The following is a 23,442-nucleotide window of genomic DNA, read 5'->3' as shown; positions in this document are numbered from 1 at the left end:
AAACACTGGCGTATGTAAGAGGGTTCCCAATAAATACTGAAAAAAGGAGTTGACGTTGTATTTAGAAAATTCAAAACTTAAAAAATTTCTATATTATTGAAAGTTTAATACGAACAACTAACAATAATAATACATTCTTAATAAATTACATGGATTTCCTAGCGTTCGGTTATAATGTTTATTAAATTTATTCTATTCAAATAAAACACAAAATGTATTAAGTATGGAACGCTAAGATTTATTGAGATTAAATTGCAGTAAACATACAGTAACAAAGTATGTGATGAACGCATTTGAAGCAAATTACGTAATTTAGTGCTTCAATGCTATGCTTTGCAATCGACAATAAGAAGCATATTGGTTAATAAATTTATTATATAAGTATATTCTAGTTAATTCAAGCCGTCGAAGTTGTGGGTAGTGCAGCCAAAACTTCATCAATAAATCCGTCGGGGTTTTCAATCAAATGCAGCAAACCTGAAATAGATATAAACTTGATTATTTTATTCACCTTAAATATTTATATTAAATATAATATGTGAAAAATAATATTACTAAATATTGTCTCAAAGAGAAATTTGTAGCAACATGCGCTTACGCATAATATTCTCATGTCTACTAATTAATTATAATTAAATTAACTCACCAGCTACATCGCAAAATTCGCCGAAAGATGTGCACGGTAGATATTCATCGGTGAAAGTTTGCAAAATCGTATCGGTTGACTTTAGCATCGCTTCGTCATTTTTACGTATATAATCGAATAAAGAAATCGACCAGTCCTCCTCCTTTGGTGTGCTAACAGACTTAAAAATAACGCTGTAAATTAAATCGATGAGTGCCCACATCAGTAAGAACGGACGATAAACGCTGTAATCCTTGGTCTGCCGATCGCTCGGCGAAAGTAATGCTTTGCATAATACAGACGGTGAAATGTGGCGTGCTTGCGCTACAGCTATCAAACGTTTTAAGTGAGCCAACTTATGCTTATTCCATGTTTCATGACTGTGTAGTGCTAGCGAAATGGTCAGCATATACAGTGGACCTTCGACTTCATAACCATATTCCAACCATTTTTCCGATGGCGCTGCTGTCAAGTATGAAATCAGCGTTTTGCAATCACGTGCTGCTGAGCGAGAGGACAATAATAAGTATACTGCATAAAAAAGTAAATAGGGCACAAAGTGCATATTTGATTGTGGACCACCACCGCCGGCGTCATCGTGGAAACTACGTTCCCAAGCAAAACGCATTAGTAACATTTTGAGATCGTGTATGCTGCTGGGGAAGGATATGTCACAACGCTGGGTACTCTCCTGCATGTAACTGCTGTGACGCGTCATGCATGCCGAAAAAGCGGCTTCGGAAACGTCTGGACCCCAAAGTGGTAACAAACCGTTGCAGCGTGTATTAGCATTTTGTAAACTAGCACGTTCCCATTCATCACGACCACGTGCCAAACGTATAGCGGAGGTGTGACAATCTACGTGTACCACATTGAAGTGTGTAACAGTAGTGTAGCCGATAGTTTTACGTGATTTCAATTCAAATTCCTCCACATTGCAGCGTTTGGTAAAAGTATATATGCCAAGTACTTTGGCTGGCTGACAGGCGTAACCCTCACGGCATATAAAGCAGGTGAGACCAGTCTCATCACGTAATTTTTCAATCTTTTGTAGTATCGATCCCTTGGCTGTTACTTGACCCTTTTCATTGGTGCGCATGCCAAGTGCGTCCAGCTGTTTTTCACGTGTAGCCATCGCCAAGCGTTTCTTTTCAGCGCGTGTGAAATCACGTACTTCCTGTACTCGAGTGGCAGTTCCTTCATCAGTGCACAAAGCCTCTAGTAGATTTTCAGCTAAACTACCGACATGCTCATCGCTAGATACTTGTTCGAGACGATGTATGATTGGTATAATGTCTTTGCTGATAGCAAGCTGTGTAGCCTCATGTTTGCTAGCGAGACCAGTGAGAAAACGTAGTATATACTTAAGGCTGGGACGTGAAATGAACTCTTTCAATTCGTCCGAGTCTGTGCGCAGCAATGTGGGTTTCACGCAGGGTGCGTGATTTGTAATATAGGCGATGGCACGTTCAACAATACCCAACCCAACTATGTAGTCCTTCAGGGTACCACCAATGCAATTGTGCTCTATCTGGTTGGTTAGTACGCAGAATAGTTCCATCTTGAATTCCTCTTCGGGTGTACGTTCACTATCAAAGTGGTTGAAATCCAGTATTTCCTATAAAACGAAGGATCACAATATAATAAAACAGTAATAATACGCCTTACTTTTATTTTCACGAACTTACCTTAAAGTTCTCGCACAATAATGCCATTTTCACCTCATTGCCATAAACTAGCGCTGCAAGTACGCGTATAAGATGACGCAGAACCGATGGATTGTTGCGTACATTAGCACAATCGGTACACGAAATCAATGCCGATACATATTCGGGTCCGCCAAAGGTGAGTGAGAATTGCAAAAATGAGTCTAATGTGTCATTTGCCGCTTTTGAAAGTATAGTCTCCATTATTTCCAATAATTGTTCGGTCACTGACGATTGTATGGAATCGTTCTCCGATTGCAGACACACCTGCAATACCTTAAGCAATGTGTTGATCGCACCTAATTCCGGTTGACACAACACTTCTTGACAACGGCGCACTTTTACGCAAATAAGGAACAATTTCAATAGTACTTGTATCAATTCGCGAGTTCGTGATATATTCTGCAGACTACCAATACGATCGAGCATCACCTTCAGCCCGTTACAATCTGCCAATACATTTGCCATGCGATACAGTTGTTCAGTGTCCACTTCTTCTTGACTCTTATTGTTTAGTGTCTCAACAAACTCTTCAGTTGCGTCGCCCAATAGACCACGCATACGATAAACAATACGCATAGCATCACGTTCACCACCCTCTGCTAGCCACACCTTTTTGTACACATCCTTCACGGGTAGATCCAAACTGATGATTTTATTATTCACCAATAATTCCATGCCATTATCATCCTCTAACAGCGCTATCAACTCACAATCAGTACAAATTTTATTTTTAACATCGCGCATAAGCGGACCCAGTCCTACCTCAGTTGAGGGATATGGATTGCCCAACATGCGTCCTTGTAAGAAATCTTCTTGCTGCGGATCCTTCTCAAGTGTCATAAAGAATTCACTTTCATCATTCTCTTCCGGATGTATAATGGAGTAGAGTCTTTCGAAAATAAATACCGGTGTCTTAATATCATTCATACGCGTTTTTTCAACTGTATCGATTAGAATTTCCATAAATGCACGCGTTTCCTCCTCGGTGCCGCTTGTCATCTCTTCCAACATTTCCAGCAATTTCTCTTGTGCATCATCGATAAGGCGCGTACGTTGCACAACCAATTTGCGTAGTGATAAATAACCCTCGAGTACGGGTCCAAGTAGACGTGTCTTGTACGCCTGCCGTATGGTGGAGCTCTCAAGGAAGAGCGATAGTAATTCTACAAATTGACGCAATGCATAACCTTGTGACAAGTCCGATGATAATGTGGTCTCTTCCAAGCGATGTATTTTAACAATTTCAGCTGTTAATAATTGTGACACCTCGACAAGCACACCCTTCAGTGCTAAATATTGACGCCATGGTGTGTCAGAAGCAAGCGCGCGATACAGCGCCAAAAATTCTGCGCTCGCCTCGCCTGCATCGCCCACATACTTAAGAAAGCCAGTCAACAGGTTTAGTATCTCACGTTTACGTTCATGTGTACGGCTCAACGAGGTGATAAGTGAGCATGCCAATTGACGACCGAAACGTGAATTGGTATTGAATAGAATGGGCTGCAACCAATTTGCGTTTAGCACTAGTGGTGCATTAATGCGTTCTTTATTTAGTACACGATTGCGCCAGCGTCGACCATACTTCTCCGACAAATAGAATTCGCGTACTAATTGACGTTTTTTCTTTGCTGATTCTGTCGGTTCGGTTGCGGGCATTGCAACATTACCACTGTTCGAACCAGTATTTTGTTCGACTACCGATTGTAGCATTGCGGCCAACATACGATCGTCTGGGAGTATGGATGAGGATGTAGCGGCTGCAGTAATGGCTGCCGAGTTTCCGCCGGCGCTTGTAAAGCCTTTACGTGTCTTTGCTGCTGCTGTGTTAGCTGGCATGCGAGTTTTCCAGGCTTCGTATGAGTGCTGTGGATCGCCACTTAACCACTTATTGAAGTTGACCGTAAGACCGTCAATACTGGTGATCGTCGATAATTGTGAAGGGCTTAAATCGCGATTTATTTTACTTGTTGGTATCGTAGGGCAAATAAGTGCTTGCATTATTCTCAAACAAGGTTGAATTACCGATATCGCGGGTCCACGTGGTGCACTAGGGATTTAAAAATAATCTAATTAACGAATGCTGAACATTTTTCTAGAGATAGAGACACTAGTTTAATTCTAAGTAAGGAAAGAAAATATATTGTCCTAAAGAAACCGAATCGGTTTATACATACTAGGAGGGTCAAATTTGATACTGTAGTATACTAAACCCTTATAAAAGGATGCAAGAACAAAGAAGACCGATTTGTAATAAAAAAAAAGTAAAATAAACTCACCGACATGTTACAAGAAACAGCTCAAATACCACTTTCAATTTATTCTCCCAGCAAAAGTCGTCTTGAGCGATCAGCACCTCAAGCAGAACCATCTCATGGTGTATGGCAGCATCCAAATTGGCCAAGGGTATAGCGCCCAATAGTGCGGTTTTCACACGTTCAGTAATCAAATCTAACAAACTCATGCAAGCGTACTGATTATTCTTGGTCAATAGCACAAGTAAATTGCGAACTTCATCTTGTATTTGTGGTGTGCCACGCCGTAGGTTATGTTGAGCTAATTCTTCGACCAAACCCTGTGAATACAAACCTATACGACAATCATAGTTGGAGGCCATGGCACGCAGTAGGGTGAGACATTGCTCTGTAGAGGCTAATGCGCAACCGTAACAACGGTTTATGGCATAGTTTTCACGCATATCCATGTTTTGAGAATTGTGTGATTGATCTTGTTGACTACGATCGTAAGCGACCAATTCACTGTAAATAAAGGCGTAAATGTTTGATTTTGAATAATAAAAAAAACAGTTACAATGTGATATATTTTGTTTTAACGCACCTGCGACAGGCCTTCACCTTCTGCACTATTTTACTTAATTCTTCAAATGAGGAACGCGATTCCACACAGTATTTTTGCGCCAAAAGCTGTATGATTTTGTTCACTTGTGAAGTGCTGTGCACAGTGCCAAGATTATCATCCACCAGTCGATCGGAACAACGATGTTCGGCTACCTTTTGTATAAGTAATTCCAGCATTTGTTTATTAGTTTGTAATTGGCGATAAATTCGATCGGCGCGCTCCAATGAAGAATGTATGATTTGCACTGTTTTAGCGCGGTCTTCTGCCGATTCAATGGGGTCTACCGCGCAGCAAACGCGTCCATATATGCTAAAGTCAAATTTGGCATATTTGCAGAAACCACAAGAGTGACAAAGGAATGGATCCTTTTCGTCATAATTGATGGCGCGACATTTATGACATTGAAATACATTTTCACCACAATTGGCACAGACCCCCGGATAGGCGGGTACTGCGGCACTGCAGCGTGGACATTGTAAGTTTTCACTGGAACCAGTTACGGTCTCGTAAAAATCAGCGTATTCTATCATCAAATTACAAGCGGTAATCGGTAGAGGAAAATCTATTTTCACCTCAGTCTGACCTGATTGTAATGGTACTGAGCGTGCTTTATGCCACATAGCTGGACGATTCTTCAACTCCACCACTGCTTGTACAGTACGGTTATTGTAGTAAATATTGATGGTACGCACCATTTTTGTACGTTTCAAATCAGCAATGCGTACAACCATTTTGGAAATTGTGTGACTTTGTACCAATTTCACGATCATTGTGGTTGTGGTGAATTTCGAATCGGATTTGATTGATGGCAATTTTATGTTAGCCATTGCTACTTCGGGGTTATTGCATACCAGACACGGTTCTGATTCTAAATAATAGCCGTTCATTTGCAGTATTTGTTCAAGTGTAGTATAGATTGGTGCATTCGGATGCTTCGAAAGTAAATCATTCTGCTGACGTAGTACTTCAACTGCTTTTTCCGTATATTCTGGCAGCTTGTCAACAATTGATTTTGTGCTGAGCGTCAAATAACCCAGTATATCAACAAATTGTGCGGTACGTCTGCCGAAAGCCGGCACCAATGGCCACATGTTCCACAAGATACTTATTAATTTCTCTTTCTGGCGATCATTTGAGTTTTCATAAATGGCGAATATCAATGAATGCGCTTGCCAACGTATCGAGGTGATGTTGGTCTCCAGTAGAAAGATGCGCACAAATTTATTCAGCAATGTGTCAGAAACAAAACGGAATATCTGATGTACGAATGTGCTGCAATGTGCTGGATCAAATTTGGAATCGAAAGAGATTTCGATGTCTTCAGATTTCTCACGTTCCGCACGCAATTTGGATGATGTGCCTGGCGTTTGTTGTTGTTGCTGCTGTTGTTTAACGGCCTGTATATTATTGCAAAGCGCTGCTTGTAGTAGTTGCAGGAGAATCGGTGAAACGCCATCGTCGAGTTGATAGCAAGCGATCTCAATCAATACTGGTATGACATCCTCATGAATGAGGCAGAATTTTTGCCAATTGCCAGTGCGTATTTGGCTGATCTCTTGACAGGTGCGCAAATGTTCGGTTAGTTCGACGAGCGAGTCATAGCTAAGGATCGGTATTGATTGATTTGAAAGTACTAAATTCTGAAAAATATGATTAAATCATGTTTAAAATAATTATTTTGCAAAATAAAATGGCAACAAATACCTTCGTATTAAACAGGCTGCAAATCTCCTTAACAAAATTGAAGTGCACATCCAGCGAGTGTCCATCACGGAACATGCGGAACTTCTCTTTGTTACCACAAATGTACATGAGCAATTTACGTACTTGTCGACGTAGCAGTGCATTCAAATTCAGCATCATATATTCGCAGAGTGTGTAGGTCATGTTCTCGCAATAGTTGTGATACCAATCATAGGGACCAGGATGTGTGGCCGAAAGTCGTAAAATTTGATATGGCAAGCGTACAGAAATCTCGGTTAGTAAGGCATCATATGAATCAAAGATATCGGGATAATTTTTTAAATAGTTATGTGGTATTAGCATAGAAATATCAGGCTTGGCGCCATGTCGTATCGGTTTGAGTAGATTAGTTTTTGTTGATGTTGTAGCAGCGCTAGAATTTGGTGTACCGACAGCTAAAACTGCGTTGTTGCCATTTGCACTTTGTTCACTAGATACACGTTTCCAGTGTTCCAGTAGTGATTCCATTACGACCAGTGAGAATGTGAACGCACCATTATTGCTGAGTATACTAGCTGTGGTGCTGGCTACAAATGAGGCGTTATCCTTGAATTGATGTGGTGGTGATGTAGTGCCTGCCTGCTTGGACTTTGTCTTTCCCATTAAGACGCCGAAGAGACAAAGTAACACAAGTCGAACTTCGTTTTTAGCACTGCGATCCTTCATCTTGTTAAATAAAATAAAGAAGTATGTAGTAAATGATAAGATATCAGAAAGCGACTTATGAAAATATTTTAATACGGACTTAAAAGCATAGAAAATATGATTTAGTTGACAAAAGTGATATCAAACTTCGTGGAAATTTAAATTTTATGTATTATTTTGAATTTGTGTACAATTATGTATAAAAGTTGTAAAAGTTTACAAATTTGCTAGATCGGCAAGTATAACTAACAGCCAAGTACGGAAATCTAAATTGTGAAAACTCTTTTTAATGTAAAAAATTGTTACATGACACTATTAAATATTTTACAACTCTACAATAACACTTAAGACTTCAAAATAACGGATAGTACACCTACCTTGAAAGTATTCGAAATTGAGTCCATTTCGACATAGTCCACAAGGGCTGATAAAAGTTCGTTTAACACCTTTTGGTCGCGTTCGTTATTGCCATTCAGATCGGTTGTCAACATAAGTATTACTTGGATTAATGGTATGGCTTGCACACCATTGCAACTATCGAAAGTTTGTATATTGAGGATGATATTCTCCAAAATTGAAATTCTATTTGAAATATAATAAAAAAATTATTTACTGTACATTAATTAAAAAAGTAACAGAAATTTACCTCAGATCATGCAGTTTGGCCAAATTTTCATCCTCAGAGAGCAACTCCTCGTTTGGTATGCTTGTAATAGCGGCTGCTGCTGCGCTAGTACTAGCAACAGGCTCATCGGTGCCGCCTACTGCGCCAGCATTTGTATTTGATTTGTTGCTTATATTTATGTTAGATGGTACATTTGCAGAACGCGGTGGCGAAGCATTAGCCTGATCGCCATATGTGCTACTACGTCCAGATGTGCCACCAATACTCTCCACCCCACTACCACCACTTTCTGAACCACCACTTCCGGCCGGTTCAGCCGGTGATGTACGTAATGTAGAGCCATCGGTAGCAACATTGGAACCTTCATCATCAGAGCCACCAGCTGAGACACTTGCTGCATTCGCCGCCATACCAATATTATTGCCTTCAAGCGCTTGTAAATTATGTAGGTTGCCAGCATTTCGAATACCTTGTAGATTTGCTAGACCTTGCTGCAATGACTGTAGACCTTCGCCGTCATGTTGTTGCAAACTTAGAGCAATTGCTAAATCCATAATTGCTTCATCGTCGGCATCCTGTTGTAGGCCTAAGAGTTGTGGGAAACCGCCACCCATAAATGCTTCCAAATTTAATAGCTGATGTCCCGCATCGTGGGCAAGCGGATCTATTGCGCTAGCGTCCACAAATTCAGCGCTATTACTACGACCTACCGCAGCAGCCGAGTTACCACCAATAGCAGCTGCAGCCGCTTCTAATACTTCGTCGGCGGCCACTTCAGCTGCGCCGGTAACTGCTAGCGTTGTTAGATTAGTGGACGTAATCGTGCCAGTGGTGTTAGAAGGTGTGGGTGTCGAGCAAACCGGCGGTGTTACAATAGCAACTTTCCGACGTTTCAAACGTGGATTTAGCAATAATATAATGGCTTCCTTGGCGCTATGACTTATAACGCTTGATTCGTTCTTTAGCAGGTCTATAAAGTACTTGGTCATGCGTTCCACTTGATCGGCATCGGAGAGTGCAAACGCATGCATTATTTCTACCAAACAGTGAACAATAGTTTCCGTATGACTAAGACCACGTCTTACGATCGATGTCGGCTCGTCGACATGTGGTGTGATTTGATATAATTTTTCAACGAACTCGAGTATGTCTTGGACGAGTTCAATTTTGTTATCCAGACAAATCTTTGTGAGGGATTGCGGACGTGACATTGCAATACTGCGTACTAACAAGACTAGACGATAGAAAGCCTCCGGATCAACATCACGCACCGTTTCCGGCGAATTTAATTTGCTCTTTAACGCCTGCAATTCGGCATTCACATAGTGTATGACCTCGTTGTCTTTGTAAGAATGATAGGCGTTGCGATTACCGAATAATGTGGCTAAAACATAACGCGATTGCGCTTGCACTTGATTCGGTGTGGGTAATAGAAGCAATGAAGTTGCCGTTTTAATTGCTTCCTGTTTAATTGTTGCCGTTATGTTACTGCCGCCAAGCAAATTCAATGAATAGTCTAGCACTTCTAGCAGGTTTGTAACCATTTTATCCAAATTATTTATAGAAGTGAAGCCCTCACCGAAATTTGCCGCAGATAGCTGACCGTTGAAGTTAGCGTTGGCGTTGCCCGCGGTACCCGTCACAACGTTACCGGCTGTATCATCGCTGTCATCTGGCCAGCCAACTAGGTCTTTTGATTTGCCATACACTTCAATGCTATCTAGCATACTGACATTTTCGGGATCCTGTGATTTGCCGAAAATAACTTTTAAACATTTATCTGATTGTAGAATCTCTTCACGCGTCAAAGGTATATCGAACCAGCGCGCACGGCGTACAACCGTGGGTATAGTGCGTCCCAGCACTGTTACTGTTTGTGGTGCGCGTAACGTATCCTGTGTGCCTAACAGCACGCGTATACCAACAATTACTGTGTTCGGGTCATTATTGTATACTTCCAGCGTAAATCCGGTGGGCTTTGTAGAAGCTACAAACATGCCAGTGGAGAAGAGACGCGTTTTGAGTTTTTGCTTATTATAAATTTGAAGCAAATCATTGCCGCCGAACTCCACGTCAGATAACATTGTGCAATGTTCGAAGAAATCAATTGGGAATATGGGTGCGCCATTAGGACCAACAGTTTTTTGTTGATTAGTTGATTTTCGTTTCGATTTCTTATTAGAATTACATTTTGCGAACAATGTTGAAGAGTACAATTGATTGCCAAAGGGTTGAACTTGTGGCGATAACCAGAAGCTTGTATTTTCAGGCTGGGCGGTGAATATGCGTAAACTGCCGTCTTCGCACAATAATATGAGCGTGGTTTTCTCTACACCAGCTACTGTGTGACGTATTGCTACCATATCCATGATGCGTGATTTCGAGGATTGTGCTTTGATCTCTTGCATTAGTATGCGTTCTGGTGTGAACATAAAGATGACTGGGTTGTTGGAGGTGTGCATCATGGAACAAATTAAACCGGGATGTCCAGTTATTTCGGTCCATTGACACAATGGCTGTGGCGGTCCTTTAGATGAGTTCTTAGATGCGGGTGCAGTTTGTAGATGTGTTATGCTCTTCACACCCTTGTTCACGTCGGTAAGTGGTGCCATGAAACTGCGTCCAACCGAATAACTGAAAAACAGCAGTTGCAGCGTGTGCGAATAATAAATTGATACACCACCGCCACCCACTTGTCCACTAACATCCTTGATGTGTGGATGATTCAGTTCCAAAGTATTGGTTACATAGAAATCGCCATGTTTAGCTAAACTTTGGTCATCCAATTTCTGGTAATAAATATAGCCAGAGGATGCTATGATCAGCATGTAATATACGCCATCTTGGTAAACGAATGTGCAATCGCGAATTTTGCCAATCGCTACAAGGAAATAATATTTGGGACTATAAGAATCTTCAGACAACTCGTAGATTTTTACATAATCTGCTGTGACGAGCGCCAACATTGTTTGTGAACCGGGCAGCCAATTGGCTTTCTTAATAAAGTTTCCATTCTCGAGCTGCGGTGTTAATACAATATGCTCGTTGGTAGCGCCACTATTTGAGAATGTTAGAATGTGACATTCCTTCAAACCACATACCGCTAAACAGTCTTCATTCGCCGGATTGGCTGTTAGTGAGAGTACTGTGCACGGTATAGGCGCCGACGATAGTTGTGTGAGTGTAAGCTTGCGTTTGGCAGCATCTGCTTGCTTAAGTAATGCCGATAATTGTAAAATTGTAACTTTTCCTTTTTCATGAGACACAGCTAAATGCTGGCGCTTGCCATGTGGTGAGGAGAGGCAACACAATGCCACTCGTCGTACAAGACCAGATGAGAGCAACTGTTTTATGGTCTGGCCCTGATCGCCCGAATAGCTCATGCGTACATTCTCAAAAGCGCCTTCCTGTGAACCCAGTGTGGGCACCATCAATTGATCAGTGATTTGGAAGGTCTGTTCGGGCGCATGTAAACGTTCCAATGCTGTCTTGGCTCGCTTGTGACAACCAACAATAGAAAAGAGTGCACAATTTTCGCGTATTGATGGTAGCAGCACATCCAAGAAGTCAAGAATGCAGTGCACGATTACACTCCATTGTTCGTTATTCTGAAACAATTCACGACTTGAGCCCAACCATTTCATTAGCAAAGTAATGCGCTCGTTGGGCGCATCCATGCGTTGTGTGTATGTGGCGATTTGTGTCGGAGGTGTTTGTGCGCGTTTTTTACTATTCAGCGCATTCAAATTACTGGCATAAGCGCTCTGACTGTAATCGATAAGTTGACGGCTGTCTGCGCCTGAACTGCTAATGCCGCCACCAACACTCGAAGAGACACGTCGACTGAGCGCTTGACAAGAACCGTCCTCCTTAGCGCCACAGTCGCAAAAGAAGTTACCATACTTCGCATAGCTAACGTCATGTCCTTTGTGGCACACGCGTGCGCACACTGAGCATACACCAACCGTATTCACCATGTTACAGGTGTGACAATGATACCAGTGTTGATTCATGAATTCCTTTTGGGTTTGTGAAAATGTGCAGAGTTTATTGTTGAGGCTATCTTCATCTGAGTCCTCTACAAATGAGTCATCCTCTTCTAGGCCTAAATCATCGATAAGCTCCTCTAAATCAGTTTGCATTTCATCATCCCACGATGGTGTCAAATTCTTACTACCTTTATAACCGAGACTCTGTAACAATTCACTCAGATATTTAAGAAGTGCGTTGATGTTTTCAAGTGTAACGGCCGGTACTAGCGATGTGACATTTTTGGGATTCAAAGCCCGTTCGAGTACTTGAAATTTAATTATTTCAAGCCAAGCTATGGTAGCTTTGAAAAGTATGGCATGGCCACAATCTTGTGTCTTGTCGGCTAGTATTATCATAATTTGGAGCATGTCAGCAAAATCAGATGCCTCTTGCGGTGGTGCAATCAACGACTGTCCTAGTTGGATAAGCGATTGGAAGAAGATCTTGCCTACGCCTGTTGAAGATTTGCTGCTGCGTGTAATGTACTTTACAACGCTTAACAAAAGTGCGCCGTTGCGTTCGGCACCTTCGGCGTCTTGTGATGTTTCATCCGATTGATTTGTCACATAACTGTTGCCGACATTTTGCCAAAGGTTAAAGGTCTCGGCCTATAAAATAAAATGCAATTAGGTGATAATTTAATATTTTCAAGTTAATTTATTTTTTTTGTTTACCTGTATTGTGGGAGCGCAAGCAATTGCGCCATCATCTTCGGTCTCCATGGCCTCTGCATCCAAGCCAGAGGATTGCGCCAATTGATCCGTTATGCTAGGTATCGCTGAAACGGTAGCCATATTTGTTGGTGTTTGTGCATTACTTGACGGTGTACTTGAGGGTTGCATGCTTGCAAGCACTTTGTCCACCGTATCTGAACCGCCGGTTACGCAATTGGGACCATAAATAATATGACTTAACCAATCTTTTATATGAGGGACATGGAAATATGCCAACTCGTTGAAGCATTGTAACAAATCCTCCATTGGAAAGCTGCAATCGGTTTGTTCGGCCAATTGGAAGAGCTTCTCAACGAATTGTAATAGCTTTTTGGCATAACATACAGACATTGTAGTACCTGTGAAGGATAATAGCAGCTCTACCATGCTACCCGCTTTACTTACGTAGAAGAAATTATGCATTGCCTTGACACCCGTGGGTTTCTCTAACATTTGTGTGATAGTTTTTAGTACAGAAAAAAGCATTACTTCGCTAAATATCACTTTGCTTGTGTTAGCCTGCGATTGACGCAATTCACGGGCAAATTCTAAAAGTAGCTTGTAACAGTGTCGCAATGTGTACTCGTATACGAGCAGCTGTTGCGCCTCATTGCTACTATCGTGTCCGGTCATTAGGGTGTGCATGCATTTCTCACCTTTTTCATACACATATTCCGTACGTACATCCAACATGGTCGATATAAGCAAGGATTTCAATTCATTTTCAATATCCAAACCGACATTTGCACCGCCAGTGCTAGGCGCAACATCAACATTGCAATATGGAAGTAGTAAATCAATTAGACTTAATATGGACTTCATACAGTGTTTCAGCGAATTCAATAAGGAATAATTATTGTAGCGTGTTAGCTCAGCAATATGCGCTTCAATCACTGCCACAGTGTATTCTTCTACTGGATAGTTGGGTTTGGTGAATATAGTACCATCTGATACGCGTAAGCATTTTGGCCACTCGACATTAATTATATCTTTATCCTGATTTGGTAAGAGCTTTATAAATGTTGCTTTTAATTCGGTTGTAAGTGGATTTTTCGAACTAACAATTGGCACGATAAGATTCAGTATATTAACGGGCGTGGCATCTGTAAGTTGTAATGTCATTTTGCTGCGTACTGTTTCAGAAACAATTTTGTAAGTTTCAATTAATAACAATAGCAGATCACGACTAGTTTGGGCGCGTTCCTGTAGCAGGGTAGATGGTGAATCAGATTTATTTTTTTGTTCCAACGACTCTGAAGAAGAGTAGACATCTTGTTCGCCCGTTGTGATTGGTGAATTAGAGCTGGGTAAGCTAGGACTAGCGCTACCGCTATTATTGCTGCTTGCGGCAGCACGTTGTAGCTTAATACCTTCCTTAGCGGCCCATGCTACAGCTTGCATGTGCGCAACAACGGCATCGAGCAGTATAATATGAGATAAGCGTGGATTAACTGCAAAAAAGTATTACGAATAGCGTGGAATTCGTTCGAAATAATTACAACAAACTAAACTCACCTTTATCTACGGCATTGTTGAATGATTCCACGCCCAGTAATGTCTGTTTCAAACTGAAACTAATATCGCTGACGCGATCACTGACATTGGACCAAAGCGTTTCTGCAAACTGTGTATACATGCCTTGCTTGATTAAACTGTTAACAATCAAATAATGCGATGTTGACATGGGACAACGTATAGACCAAAGCAAAGAGTGCAAATTCGGCACTTTATCTTCGAGCAACGATTCAACGTGGACCGTTGAAGGGGGCAAACCGAGTAGTAATTTCCAACAGATGCTGAAACAATATTGCATAGCGCATAAAGTATGTGAGGTGATTTTGCTTTGTGACATGTCAGTCACTGAAAGTATATCGATTAGCGCATCAACCAGAAGTGGATATTTTAATTTGTCGGGTGTGCACAATATGAAATTCCATGCTAGCCCATCAAGTTTGAATTCCTGTTGTGTTGTAGTAGCAGATTGATCGACCACAGTAAGTGAATAGAAAGTGGGACGTATATCTGAAATGAATATAAGATTTTTGATTAGTTACAAGTGTTCTATTTACATAAAATCACAGCATTACTTGAAAGGTAGTCCGACGACGATTTGCGGAACTTCTCTTCAATATCCTTGCGGCAGAAAGATGTCAGTTTCGTTTTGCTGTTAAGCAAATCGGAAACTTTTTGATTTTCATGCATTGTTGTTATGCTAAATAAATTCCAACGCACTTGATCCAGCAGCTCAGGTGGAGCATTGTACAGATGTTTCATTAGATACTCAAGGAAGAGTAACAAACGTGATAGCAATATTATTTGACTATTGCGTACAGGCTTATCTGGTGAAATGCCGCGACAAACTTCAGCGCAACGTGTTACAGCACCCGCTGTTAGCAACAATATCATTTTCTTTTGCATTAAATTCAATGAATGGAAAAGAAATAGCAGCAGTTGCGCATGCTCCATATTAAGATCCTCATAATCAACATCAGATGCTGTGCTTGCAACAGAAGTGCAACAAACACCTTCGACGAGTGTGTTAATTAAACGGTGCCATACTGATAGGCAGGCGGCTTCTTTTTCCTGTGTTGGCTTAAGCAATAGAATTTGGACTAGCACTGATAAGGTGCTTGGATATACCTGTAGTGGCCAAGCATTGGTATCTGTTGACCACGGCGAAATCGAAAGATGTTGCAGTAAATTTGATTGCAAAGTTTCACTTAGCAATGAAGCGGATATCAAATTGTGCAAATAGCGACCGACTGCACCGGAAAAACGTATCATGGCTGCTTGCCATTTGGCACACGTGGACGCCTCAGCTTCGCCACGTGCTGTATCACGATCGAGATCCTTTAGTATGTTCGCCAATAGTAACATTTGTTGATCGCTCAAACCAGCTTTCACATAGCGATGTAAATAGGCATGTTTGTTGGCAAAAAATTGTTCCATAAAACAAAATATTTGTGCTGCTAAATCTAAATATTCATGTGGCTCATCAACAGCCGGCACTAAATTTGACTTTTGCGCTTCAGTACTACGATCTGGAGCCTGCAAATTTGCCGGGTCTTCATTTCCCTCGGGGGATAGGGTTTCCTTGAACCAATGCCCCAAATAACTTTCGCTATCATCTTCTTCAGAATTATCCGAGCAGGATAGTGTATCATTAAAATATGTTGTTGAATCCGAGTAACTGATGGCCTCACATTCAGTACGATCTTTGGCGTTGGCCCGTTTAAGTGCGCACGCTTTACGATAAGCGACTGTTGCAAGAAAAGTGAAAAGTTGATGCAATGTGGCGGTGTTGAGTACACGTATTAAACGCTGTAGTGACGTGTAGTTTTCTAATATGTCGAAACTAGCCGGTTCTGGTAAATTCTGATTAGTGTTGTTTACACCAATATCGTTGCAAGTGGATTCAATTTTTAAATCTTCAACTAATTCACTTAGCAATTTAATACAATGATTGGCTATTGCGGCATTTAGTACTCCAAAGCCTTGTTGCACTTTGAATAGATTGACACGTGCTGTTGGTGTGGATGGTGTGTCTGGTGGACGTTGGGTAGCGCCAACTGCAGTTTTAGATTTAGATGCATCTTCGAGCTGTGCTGCCGATTTACTACTTGTGCCGCCGCTACCTGAGGCACCAAGAGCACCCTGTATGCCACTAACCAATAACCAAGCACCAAAACACAAGTGGTTCTGATATACATGAGAACGCGCAGATCGTTTGAAGACATTGCCTATAATAGTGTAAATTTCCAATGCTTTATCAACAATAAAACGTGAGTGCTCTTCAGTTTCATCAGTTTCTTTGGATTGTGCTCCACTACCACCACCAGAAGATTGTTGACTCTTCTGTGAGGACGATGAGCTCGACATGCTAAGCACACTACTCGCAATTGATGTTAATACGGCACAGTAGAGTGCTGAAATAGCGCAATTGGATAGTTTAGTTATACGGCTAGGTGATAGCGGTTGCATGACGGGCAAGGATAAAGCTTGCCATAGTATAGCAATGTCAGTAACCATATGGGATAGTGTATTTTTTATTTGTGTAGCTTCGGTTTGTGTAAGTGGCAAATATAATGGTTTTGTATTTATAGCTGCAATAGTTTCCTGATACTTGGCGCGATAACGTGCCAAAATGGGCAATGAAATACACACATCAAGTATAACATCCGCTCCATTTAGTGACTGCAAATATGCAACATTCGCGATGGTGAAAATATCCTAAAAATCAATTTTTTCAATTAGGTTTATGAGAAAGATATCCTTAATTACCAACTTACTGCACAATCTGTGATTTCATCACTTAGTGGCGACCAGGCACTTTTGCCAGCTTCCAGCGGCGCAGTTAACTGTTGGAATATAACCGTTGATAAATCTGAACGCGAACGTTTTATCTCCGATTTTGGAGACTCCTTATCACCACCAGATACAATACTTTTGTTTAGTTCAGGATACTTTGCACCCTTTAATACAGCTGCTACGACATTGAAATCTAAATGTAGCAGTCCAGATACGCCAGGATGGGGATTTTTCAATGTAGCGTTTTGTGGAGGTTTCCCCTCGCAAAGGCTTTTCAGAGAGGGTAACAGCCATTTTATCTCGTCTCTAAGAGATTGTGTATAGCTGGGTTTTTTGGTTATCTTTATTAAAGAAAAAATAAGTGCAAATTAACAATGTTGATAAAAGTAATACTAATTAATGGTGGTGAACTGTTCCGCTTAATTATATACATATATTTGTAAATAATTATTTGATAAATTTCTTTTTGATTTTTAAGAACTATTGTAGTAATTTTTCAACAACGCTATGAATTTATTTTTTAATACTGCGGTATTCATATGAAATACATATTTTTCACAAAGTTTTTTTGTTTTCATCGGCTATTGGCACCGTTATCCGTAAATAGTGCTCCAAATAATATATTTTGATATTATGTTTGCATGAAAAACAATGTCAAATACTTAAAAACTGTCTTTAATTACGCCTAAATATTTATGTACGTATTTTCAAAACATATTTCAACATCATATACTCACCTTACTCAATTTATGGATTATGAATCGTATAAGTATCGCACATGCCTCTTGTATTTGCGGCAACTGTGTTTGACAAACTGTTTTTGTATAGAATGAAAGATGAAAAGAGAATTAGAAAAATATGCAAATGAATTGCAATTTTAAGCACCCCCTGCCTTCCGGAAACAAAACAAAATCCAAACAGCTGATATTTAAAGCACATATTATATTCGAACATATTCATATAATGCCCATTCCTTTTCTTTGCTAACAAAAATACAGAGCAACCATTTCAATATGAATATATAACGGTACATGCCAATTAATTCAGAATTCTACAATAAATTGTTAACCATCAGAAAACATTTTTAAGATTACTTATACCAATGCATTATATATTGAAATTGGTGAACTCTTAGCTCTTCTAAAGTTGAAGCAAAGAAAAGCTATTGTGACTGAAAAAAATTGTGTATGTATACCCTTTCGGTGAAAAATCGTTGTCGAGACTTACCAAGTTTACATTGGCTCAATTTATCTGCAGCGACTGCTGCAAAGGCCATATAAAATTGCGCATAATTACTTTCATCATCGAAAAAATCATTTTCACTGCAATTAAATTATAACAAACACGATTAAAATATCAGAAAACATATTTCACAAGTGTGGAAAATTCCTTCACTCGTCGGCCGCCATCTTTGATTTGCGAGTGCATTGCAAATTTCTGATTAAGCACCGTTTATTAATTACGATTAAATAAAAACTTATATATCAAATATTTTTATTATTTACCATCTTGTTATGGCCTTAACTACATTAACTATATCTGTTTTAGTAAAGGAGCCATATCGACTCGCTATGAGCGGTTTTACAAAGCTCCAATCCATCTTGAAATTTCACAAAGACTGATTTGTCATCGACTGACATATGACTTTGTTTTTGCCGTTTTTCCAATTCATTTTCTTATTATCATTCACAATAGGTATGATTGTTGCCAGATGAGCACTAATTATTTTGGAATTTAATTGTTCTATACACCCAGCTTTTGATATATAGATAATTGTTGTGAGGAATTCGTTATATATGTTTTGGTTTGATAGTTGATTTTATAAAACAAATTGGGTTTAGGATGCACTACCTCATTGTAAGTCTTGGGTTAGATGTCAGAGAGGAGACGTTTTACCAAAAAATATAATATATTCGTTGAATATAAATAAAGCGTTCAAGTCGTTGATTGCATTTCTGTTATTCTACATGAACTAAGGCTTCAAATATATATTTTTTATAACCAATATGTATATAAAAAACTGTTATAAATAATATAAATCTAGAAATGATATAACTGCAGTATTTGCTTGGAGTGAAGATCACATCATATGTAACTAATCATACATATCGTCGAAGCTCTTTATGCCTCACTGCTTTTTATTGAGTTCTAAATTATGTTAACACTTTCCACTTCGATTTTTCTATTTAACTAAATATCAATGTGCTTAACCAACAACCAAGGTTCCGTCATCGGGGAATTCATGAGCGGGTACTTCCAAGTTCAATGGGGCTGGTCCCTTGCGTATACGACCGGAGGCATCGTAGTGAGAACCATGGCAAGGGCAGTAATAACCACCAAAGTCGCCTGCATTAGCAATTGGCACACAACCCAAATGTGTGCAAACACCGATTACCACCAACCATTCTGGTTTTATAACACGTTGCTGAAATAAAAGTGAAATATTAGCGATAATTTTACAAGAAAGACCATACTTTTTGGATGCTACTCACGTCATCGCCTTGAGGATCACGCAAAGTTGATACAGCAACAGAGCGTTCGGTTGAAATTTCATCGGATGTACGATGACGAATGAACAAAGGCTTACCACGCCATTTAAATGTGACAGATTTGCCTTCTGGAATATCGCTAAGTTTGATTTCAATCTTAGCCATGGCCAATACATCAGCGGTTGCGCTCATCGAACTTACGAACGCTGTAACAAGTCCTTTAGCAGCGTAAGCACTGCCTACAGCTCCGGCACCAATCAGCATGTAGGAGAACGCTTTTCGACTCTCTGCCGAATCATCCTTGCGGTTGGGCGTATTTACAGACTCACGACGGTAAGGAGAGAAGTCAGGAACTTGCAAGTCAGTGTGTGCATTGCGTTGAACTGTAAAATCAAACATAGGTTTTTAGTATATCCACCTATAACGCATTTATATTTATGATATAGGAATTGAAATTATTGTAAGCTTTAGTTTCCAGTTTGTTTTTTATGCACTGTTTTTAGAATGACGTTTAGCCTAACCTCAAAAAACATTACATAATGTAAGTCCTCTGGAAAAGAGCACAAATCATTATTATTGTATATCAGCTACTCAATTTCAACTTTTTATTTTATTTTTCCTGTATGCATACACTTTCCTTTAAAACACTAATCACTTGGTTGTGCAATAACTTTAGGGAAACACTACACCCGTCCAATACATACCTTGAGCGGATGCCACTGTTGCTGGTTTGAGCACATTGGATACGGTTTGGCTGCCAGCGCGTAGGTAAGCACGAGTTACTGCGTTCATCATATTTGAAATTTTATTCAAAACTCGATTTTTTTTTCAAAGTTCGAAATGTATTTAAGATTATTATGGTGGCCAAATTTGTTGCGAAAAATTTCGCTGCCTACCGAAATTGCTGCTGATATCTGACAATCGACTAATAGCAGAAAAAATAAAAGATGAAATGTCAAAAAGTGACAACTCAGCAGATGGCGCTGCTATTTTGTTATGGGTTGGAAACGTACTAAATGTGGCGAATAACGATGCCAGATTTCATTCGAAGCAAACCTTATTGCTTATTTTTATATAATCTAAATATTTTAGAACACAAGTTAACAACGGTTTGACATTAGACAGATTGAATTATGAGGAATGCACTGCGAGCGCTGATCTATATGCCTTCTCATGTTATCAAAACACTTCGTTTAAGTCAGTCAAATCATAGAGCTTTGGTAGTCTGGAGTAATGGTTGTAGTGTGTCCTCTCGTTTGGCTCCTGTGTTAACGGTTGTAATGTGTCTTCTCCGCGTATCCATTTGCCCGATAGTTCGAGTCTTTCCTTTTGCGATTGCGCGACAATCCGGAAGTATGTGCTCTGTTGTCTCTGCACCCAGGTCGCCGTAGCGACACCGATCCGTGGAGTAATACTAATCTGTGTGTGTCCCAGGGATCCATGCTAGTAAGATATTATTGTCAGTAGTAGCTCTGTTTATCATTCTTATGCACTTCAGTACTATTGTTGATTTCATTTCCACCGGATGAGATTTGACTGAAGTGCCGCTTGACTATCTTTAAAAATGACAATTCTTTCTCTGTGTGATTTCTTCTAGAATAATCTCTGCACGTATGGTAATGGCATAGACCTCAGCTTGAAAAATGCTTGGACACCTGCCTATAGACACTAATATTTTGGTACGGAGTCTCTCTATATTAGCCCCAATTCTGTTTGCCGTATTAGAGGGGTTTCCAAAAGAGAAGCTTTTAGTAGACTGGGTTTGGAGGGGCAAGAACATTTAAAGAATAGTTTGGAGTCGACAGCATAGCGCAATAAGACGAATCTTTTGTGGTCACCGAGTAGAAGCCCTACATAAAAAGTTATAATTTTTAAATTAAAATCAATATTAAGACTGGACTTACGTGTTTAATTGTTCGCGCAAGTAGATATTGAAAATACCTAAATTGTAATAGTTAATAATGGCATAAAGCACATCCCTACACACAAGCTTTAAAGAGCAAAGTTATTGAAAAATACGGACAAAAACAAGCACGGCTTCCCGCTGAGTAGAAAATTAAAATCCTGAGTGAAAAACTGTCACAGTCTTTGCTTTTATAAATTGTTGTGGTAAATTAGGAAAGAAAAGTGAAAGAAGAATGAAAGAGAATTGTATATACAACAAAATTAAAGATAAAGAGAAAAATAAGTAGAAAATCTTAAACAAATGTACCATATGATCAAATTTAATCCGAACTGACAAAAAAAAAAACACAAAAAAAAAAAAAAACACAGTTTAAAACTTTGTTTAATTTTCCAAACATTTGTTGAAATCTTTGGCTAAGACAGCCTTCAGTGCCCTTGTACCCAGTGTCGGAGCTTTCATTGAGGCCAAATATTGGGGAGAGGGTAAGATAGGCAGAAGTTACTAGTGTGGATATAGAGGAGTCGTTGAGAGGAGGCCTATTGACCAGATGGGTTGAATTTAGGAGGCGAAGTTGGAATGGGGGTCATCAGACTCATTTTGGTCGCCTGATCACATCCGAATAGCTGGCAACTGCAAAGCTGACGAGCTTTCCAGGGGGGGACACCTTTGCCCCACTCACATTGTAAGGGACCGAGTTGGATCTCCATTGGCATCTTGCGTTCTAGCACCGCCTTTGGAAGGCTGAGGTTGGAAAATCTCGGCAGTTTTACTTTCGTCGATCCGGGAGTCGAGTCAACAGATTTGTGATAGCGTTTTGTCTATTTGTAGGGGTCTTATTATCAATATATACAACTTTAGGTAACATCGGCTGTCGAAGTGAGATACCTATTGGGATTAACCCCATAATCTAGGTAGGCCTTAGATCGGAAGTCGTGAGCTTCTTGAGTCATGGCACCATCCCCCCCACTATTTACTCATCATTCCCGCTCTACTATATGGTGCCGAGGAATAGACGATAACAACATCTGATGAGTCGGCATTACAAGTTTTCGAGAGAAAGGATCTGCGGAAGATTTATGGTCCTTTGCGCATTGGCAACGGTGAATACCGCTGCGGATGGAACTATGAGCTGTACGAGATATAGGACGTCATGGACATAGTTCAGCAAATTAAGAGACACCGGCTACGCTGACGAAGTCATGTCGGCCGAATGGATGCAAACATTCCAGCTCTGAAAGTATGCGATGCAGTACCTGCCGGGGAGAAAGAAGAGGACCTCCGTTAAATTGGAAGGACCAGGTGGAGAAGGGAAAGGTTACACTTGGAATCTCCAATTGGCGCTAAACATCATAATTAAAACGATTTGCAAAATCTCCACGCCAACCACTTTTTACCTTTTTACTATTTTGTTTTTATGAGAGCCGAACCAAGCAACTGTGGGAGTTCAATGAATTCATGTAAGCATAAAATAAAAAAAGTAAAATCACACGCCATCGCATAGCATACATCTAGGCGCCCACACAATGCATAAATATGGCAGCAAAGCACGCTCGCGTTTATTGGTGCGTGTGTGTAGGTGTTGTACGCTTGCATGTTTGTGTATGTGTGCTGTTGAACTAAATAAAAGTGCGTGAGTTTTGAAAACAACTCAAACTATGTCGGCTAGGCGCCATTGGCATACTTTATTTTCGGCTAAAACTGTTTTGCAGTCGCCAACGACGCAATCAAAGACTCCAACCGTATACAACATACATATATATATATACACACACATCTATGGATATGAAAGAG

The 23,442-nt window shown here is 40.2% G+C and overlaps 2 protein-coding genes across 2 annotated transcripts; both read right to left on the bottom strand.

Annotated features, from left to right (window-relative positions):
* Window positions 1-215: 215 nt before the first annotated feature.
* LOC108978568 (protein purity of essence) lies at window positions 216-18,857 on the bottom strand. Its single transcript, XM_018948913.1, has 15 exons — window positions 18,762-18,857; window positions 18,484-18,578; window positions 17,994-18,070; window positions 17,238-17,597; window positions 15,036-17,178; window positions 14,464-14,970; window positions 12,910-14,399; window positions 8,225-12,843; window positions 7,956-8,160; window positions 6,895-7,599; window positions 5,170-6,830; window positions 4,611-5,090; window positions 2,314-4,381; window positions 647-2,243; window positions 216-477 (listed from the first exon to the last, which is right to left on the bottom strand). Exons 1-15 carry the CDS (start codon window positions 18,854-18,856, stop codon window positions 398-400), a joined length of 16,182 nt encoding a protein of 5,393 aa, XP_018804458.1. The 5' UTR covers window position 18,857; the 3' UTR covers window positions 216-397.
* A 462-nt stretch (window positions 18,858-19,319) lies between these two features.
* On the bottom strand, window positions 19,320-20,682 carry LOC108978567 (cytochrome b-c1 complex subunit Rieske, mitochondrial). Its single transcript, XM_018948912.1, has 3 exons — window positions 20,450-20,682; window positions 19,749-20,128; window positions 19,320-19,681 (listed from the first exon to the last, which is right to left on the bottom strand). Exons 1-3 carry the CDS (start codon window positions 20,538-20,540, stop codon window positions 19,463-19,465), a joined length of 690 nt encoding a protein of 229 aa, XP_018804457.1. The 5' UTR covers window positions 20,541-20,682; the 3' UTR covers window positions 19,320-19,462.
* Between the last annotated feature and the right edge of the window lie 2,760 nt (window positions 20,683-23,442).

This window comes from Bactrocera latifrons, unplaced genomic scaffold (genome assembly GCF_001853355.1).
Source record: "Bactrocera latifrons isolate USDA-ARS-PBARC rearing strain unplaced genomic scaffold, ASM185335v1 scaffold_124, whole genome shotgun sequence".
NCBI lineage: Eukaryota > Metazoa > Arthropoda > Insecta > Diptera > Tephritidae > Bactrocera > Bactrocera latifrons.
This window is presented reverse-complemented; position numbering and strand designations above follow the sequence as displayed.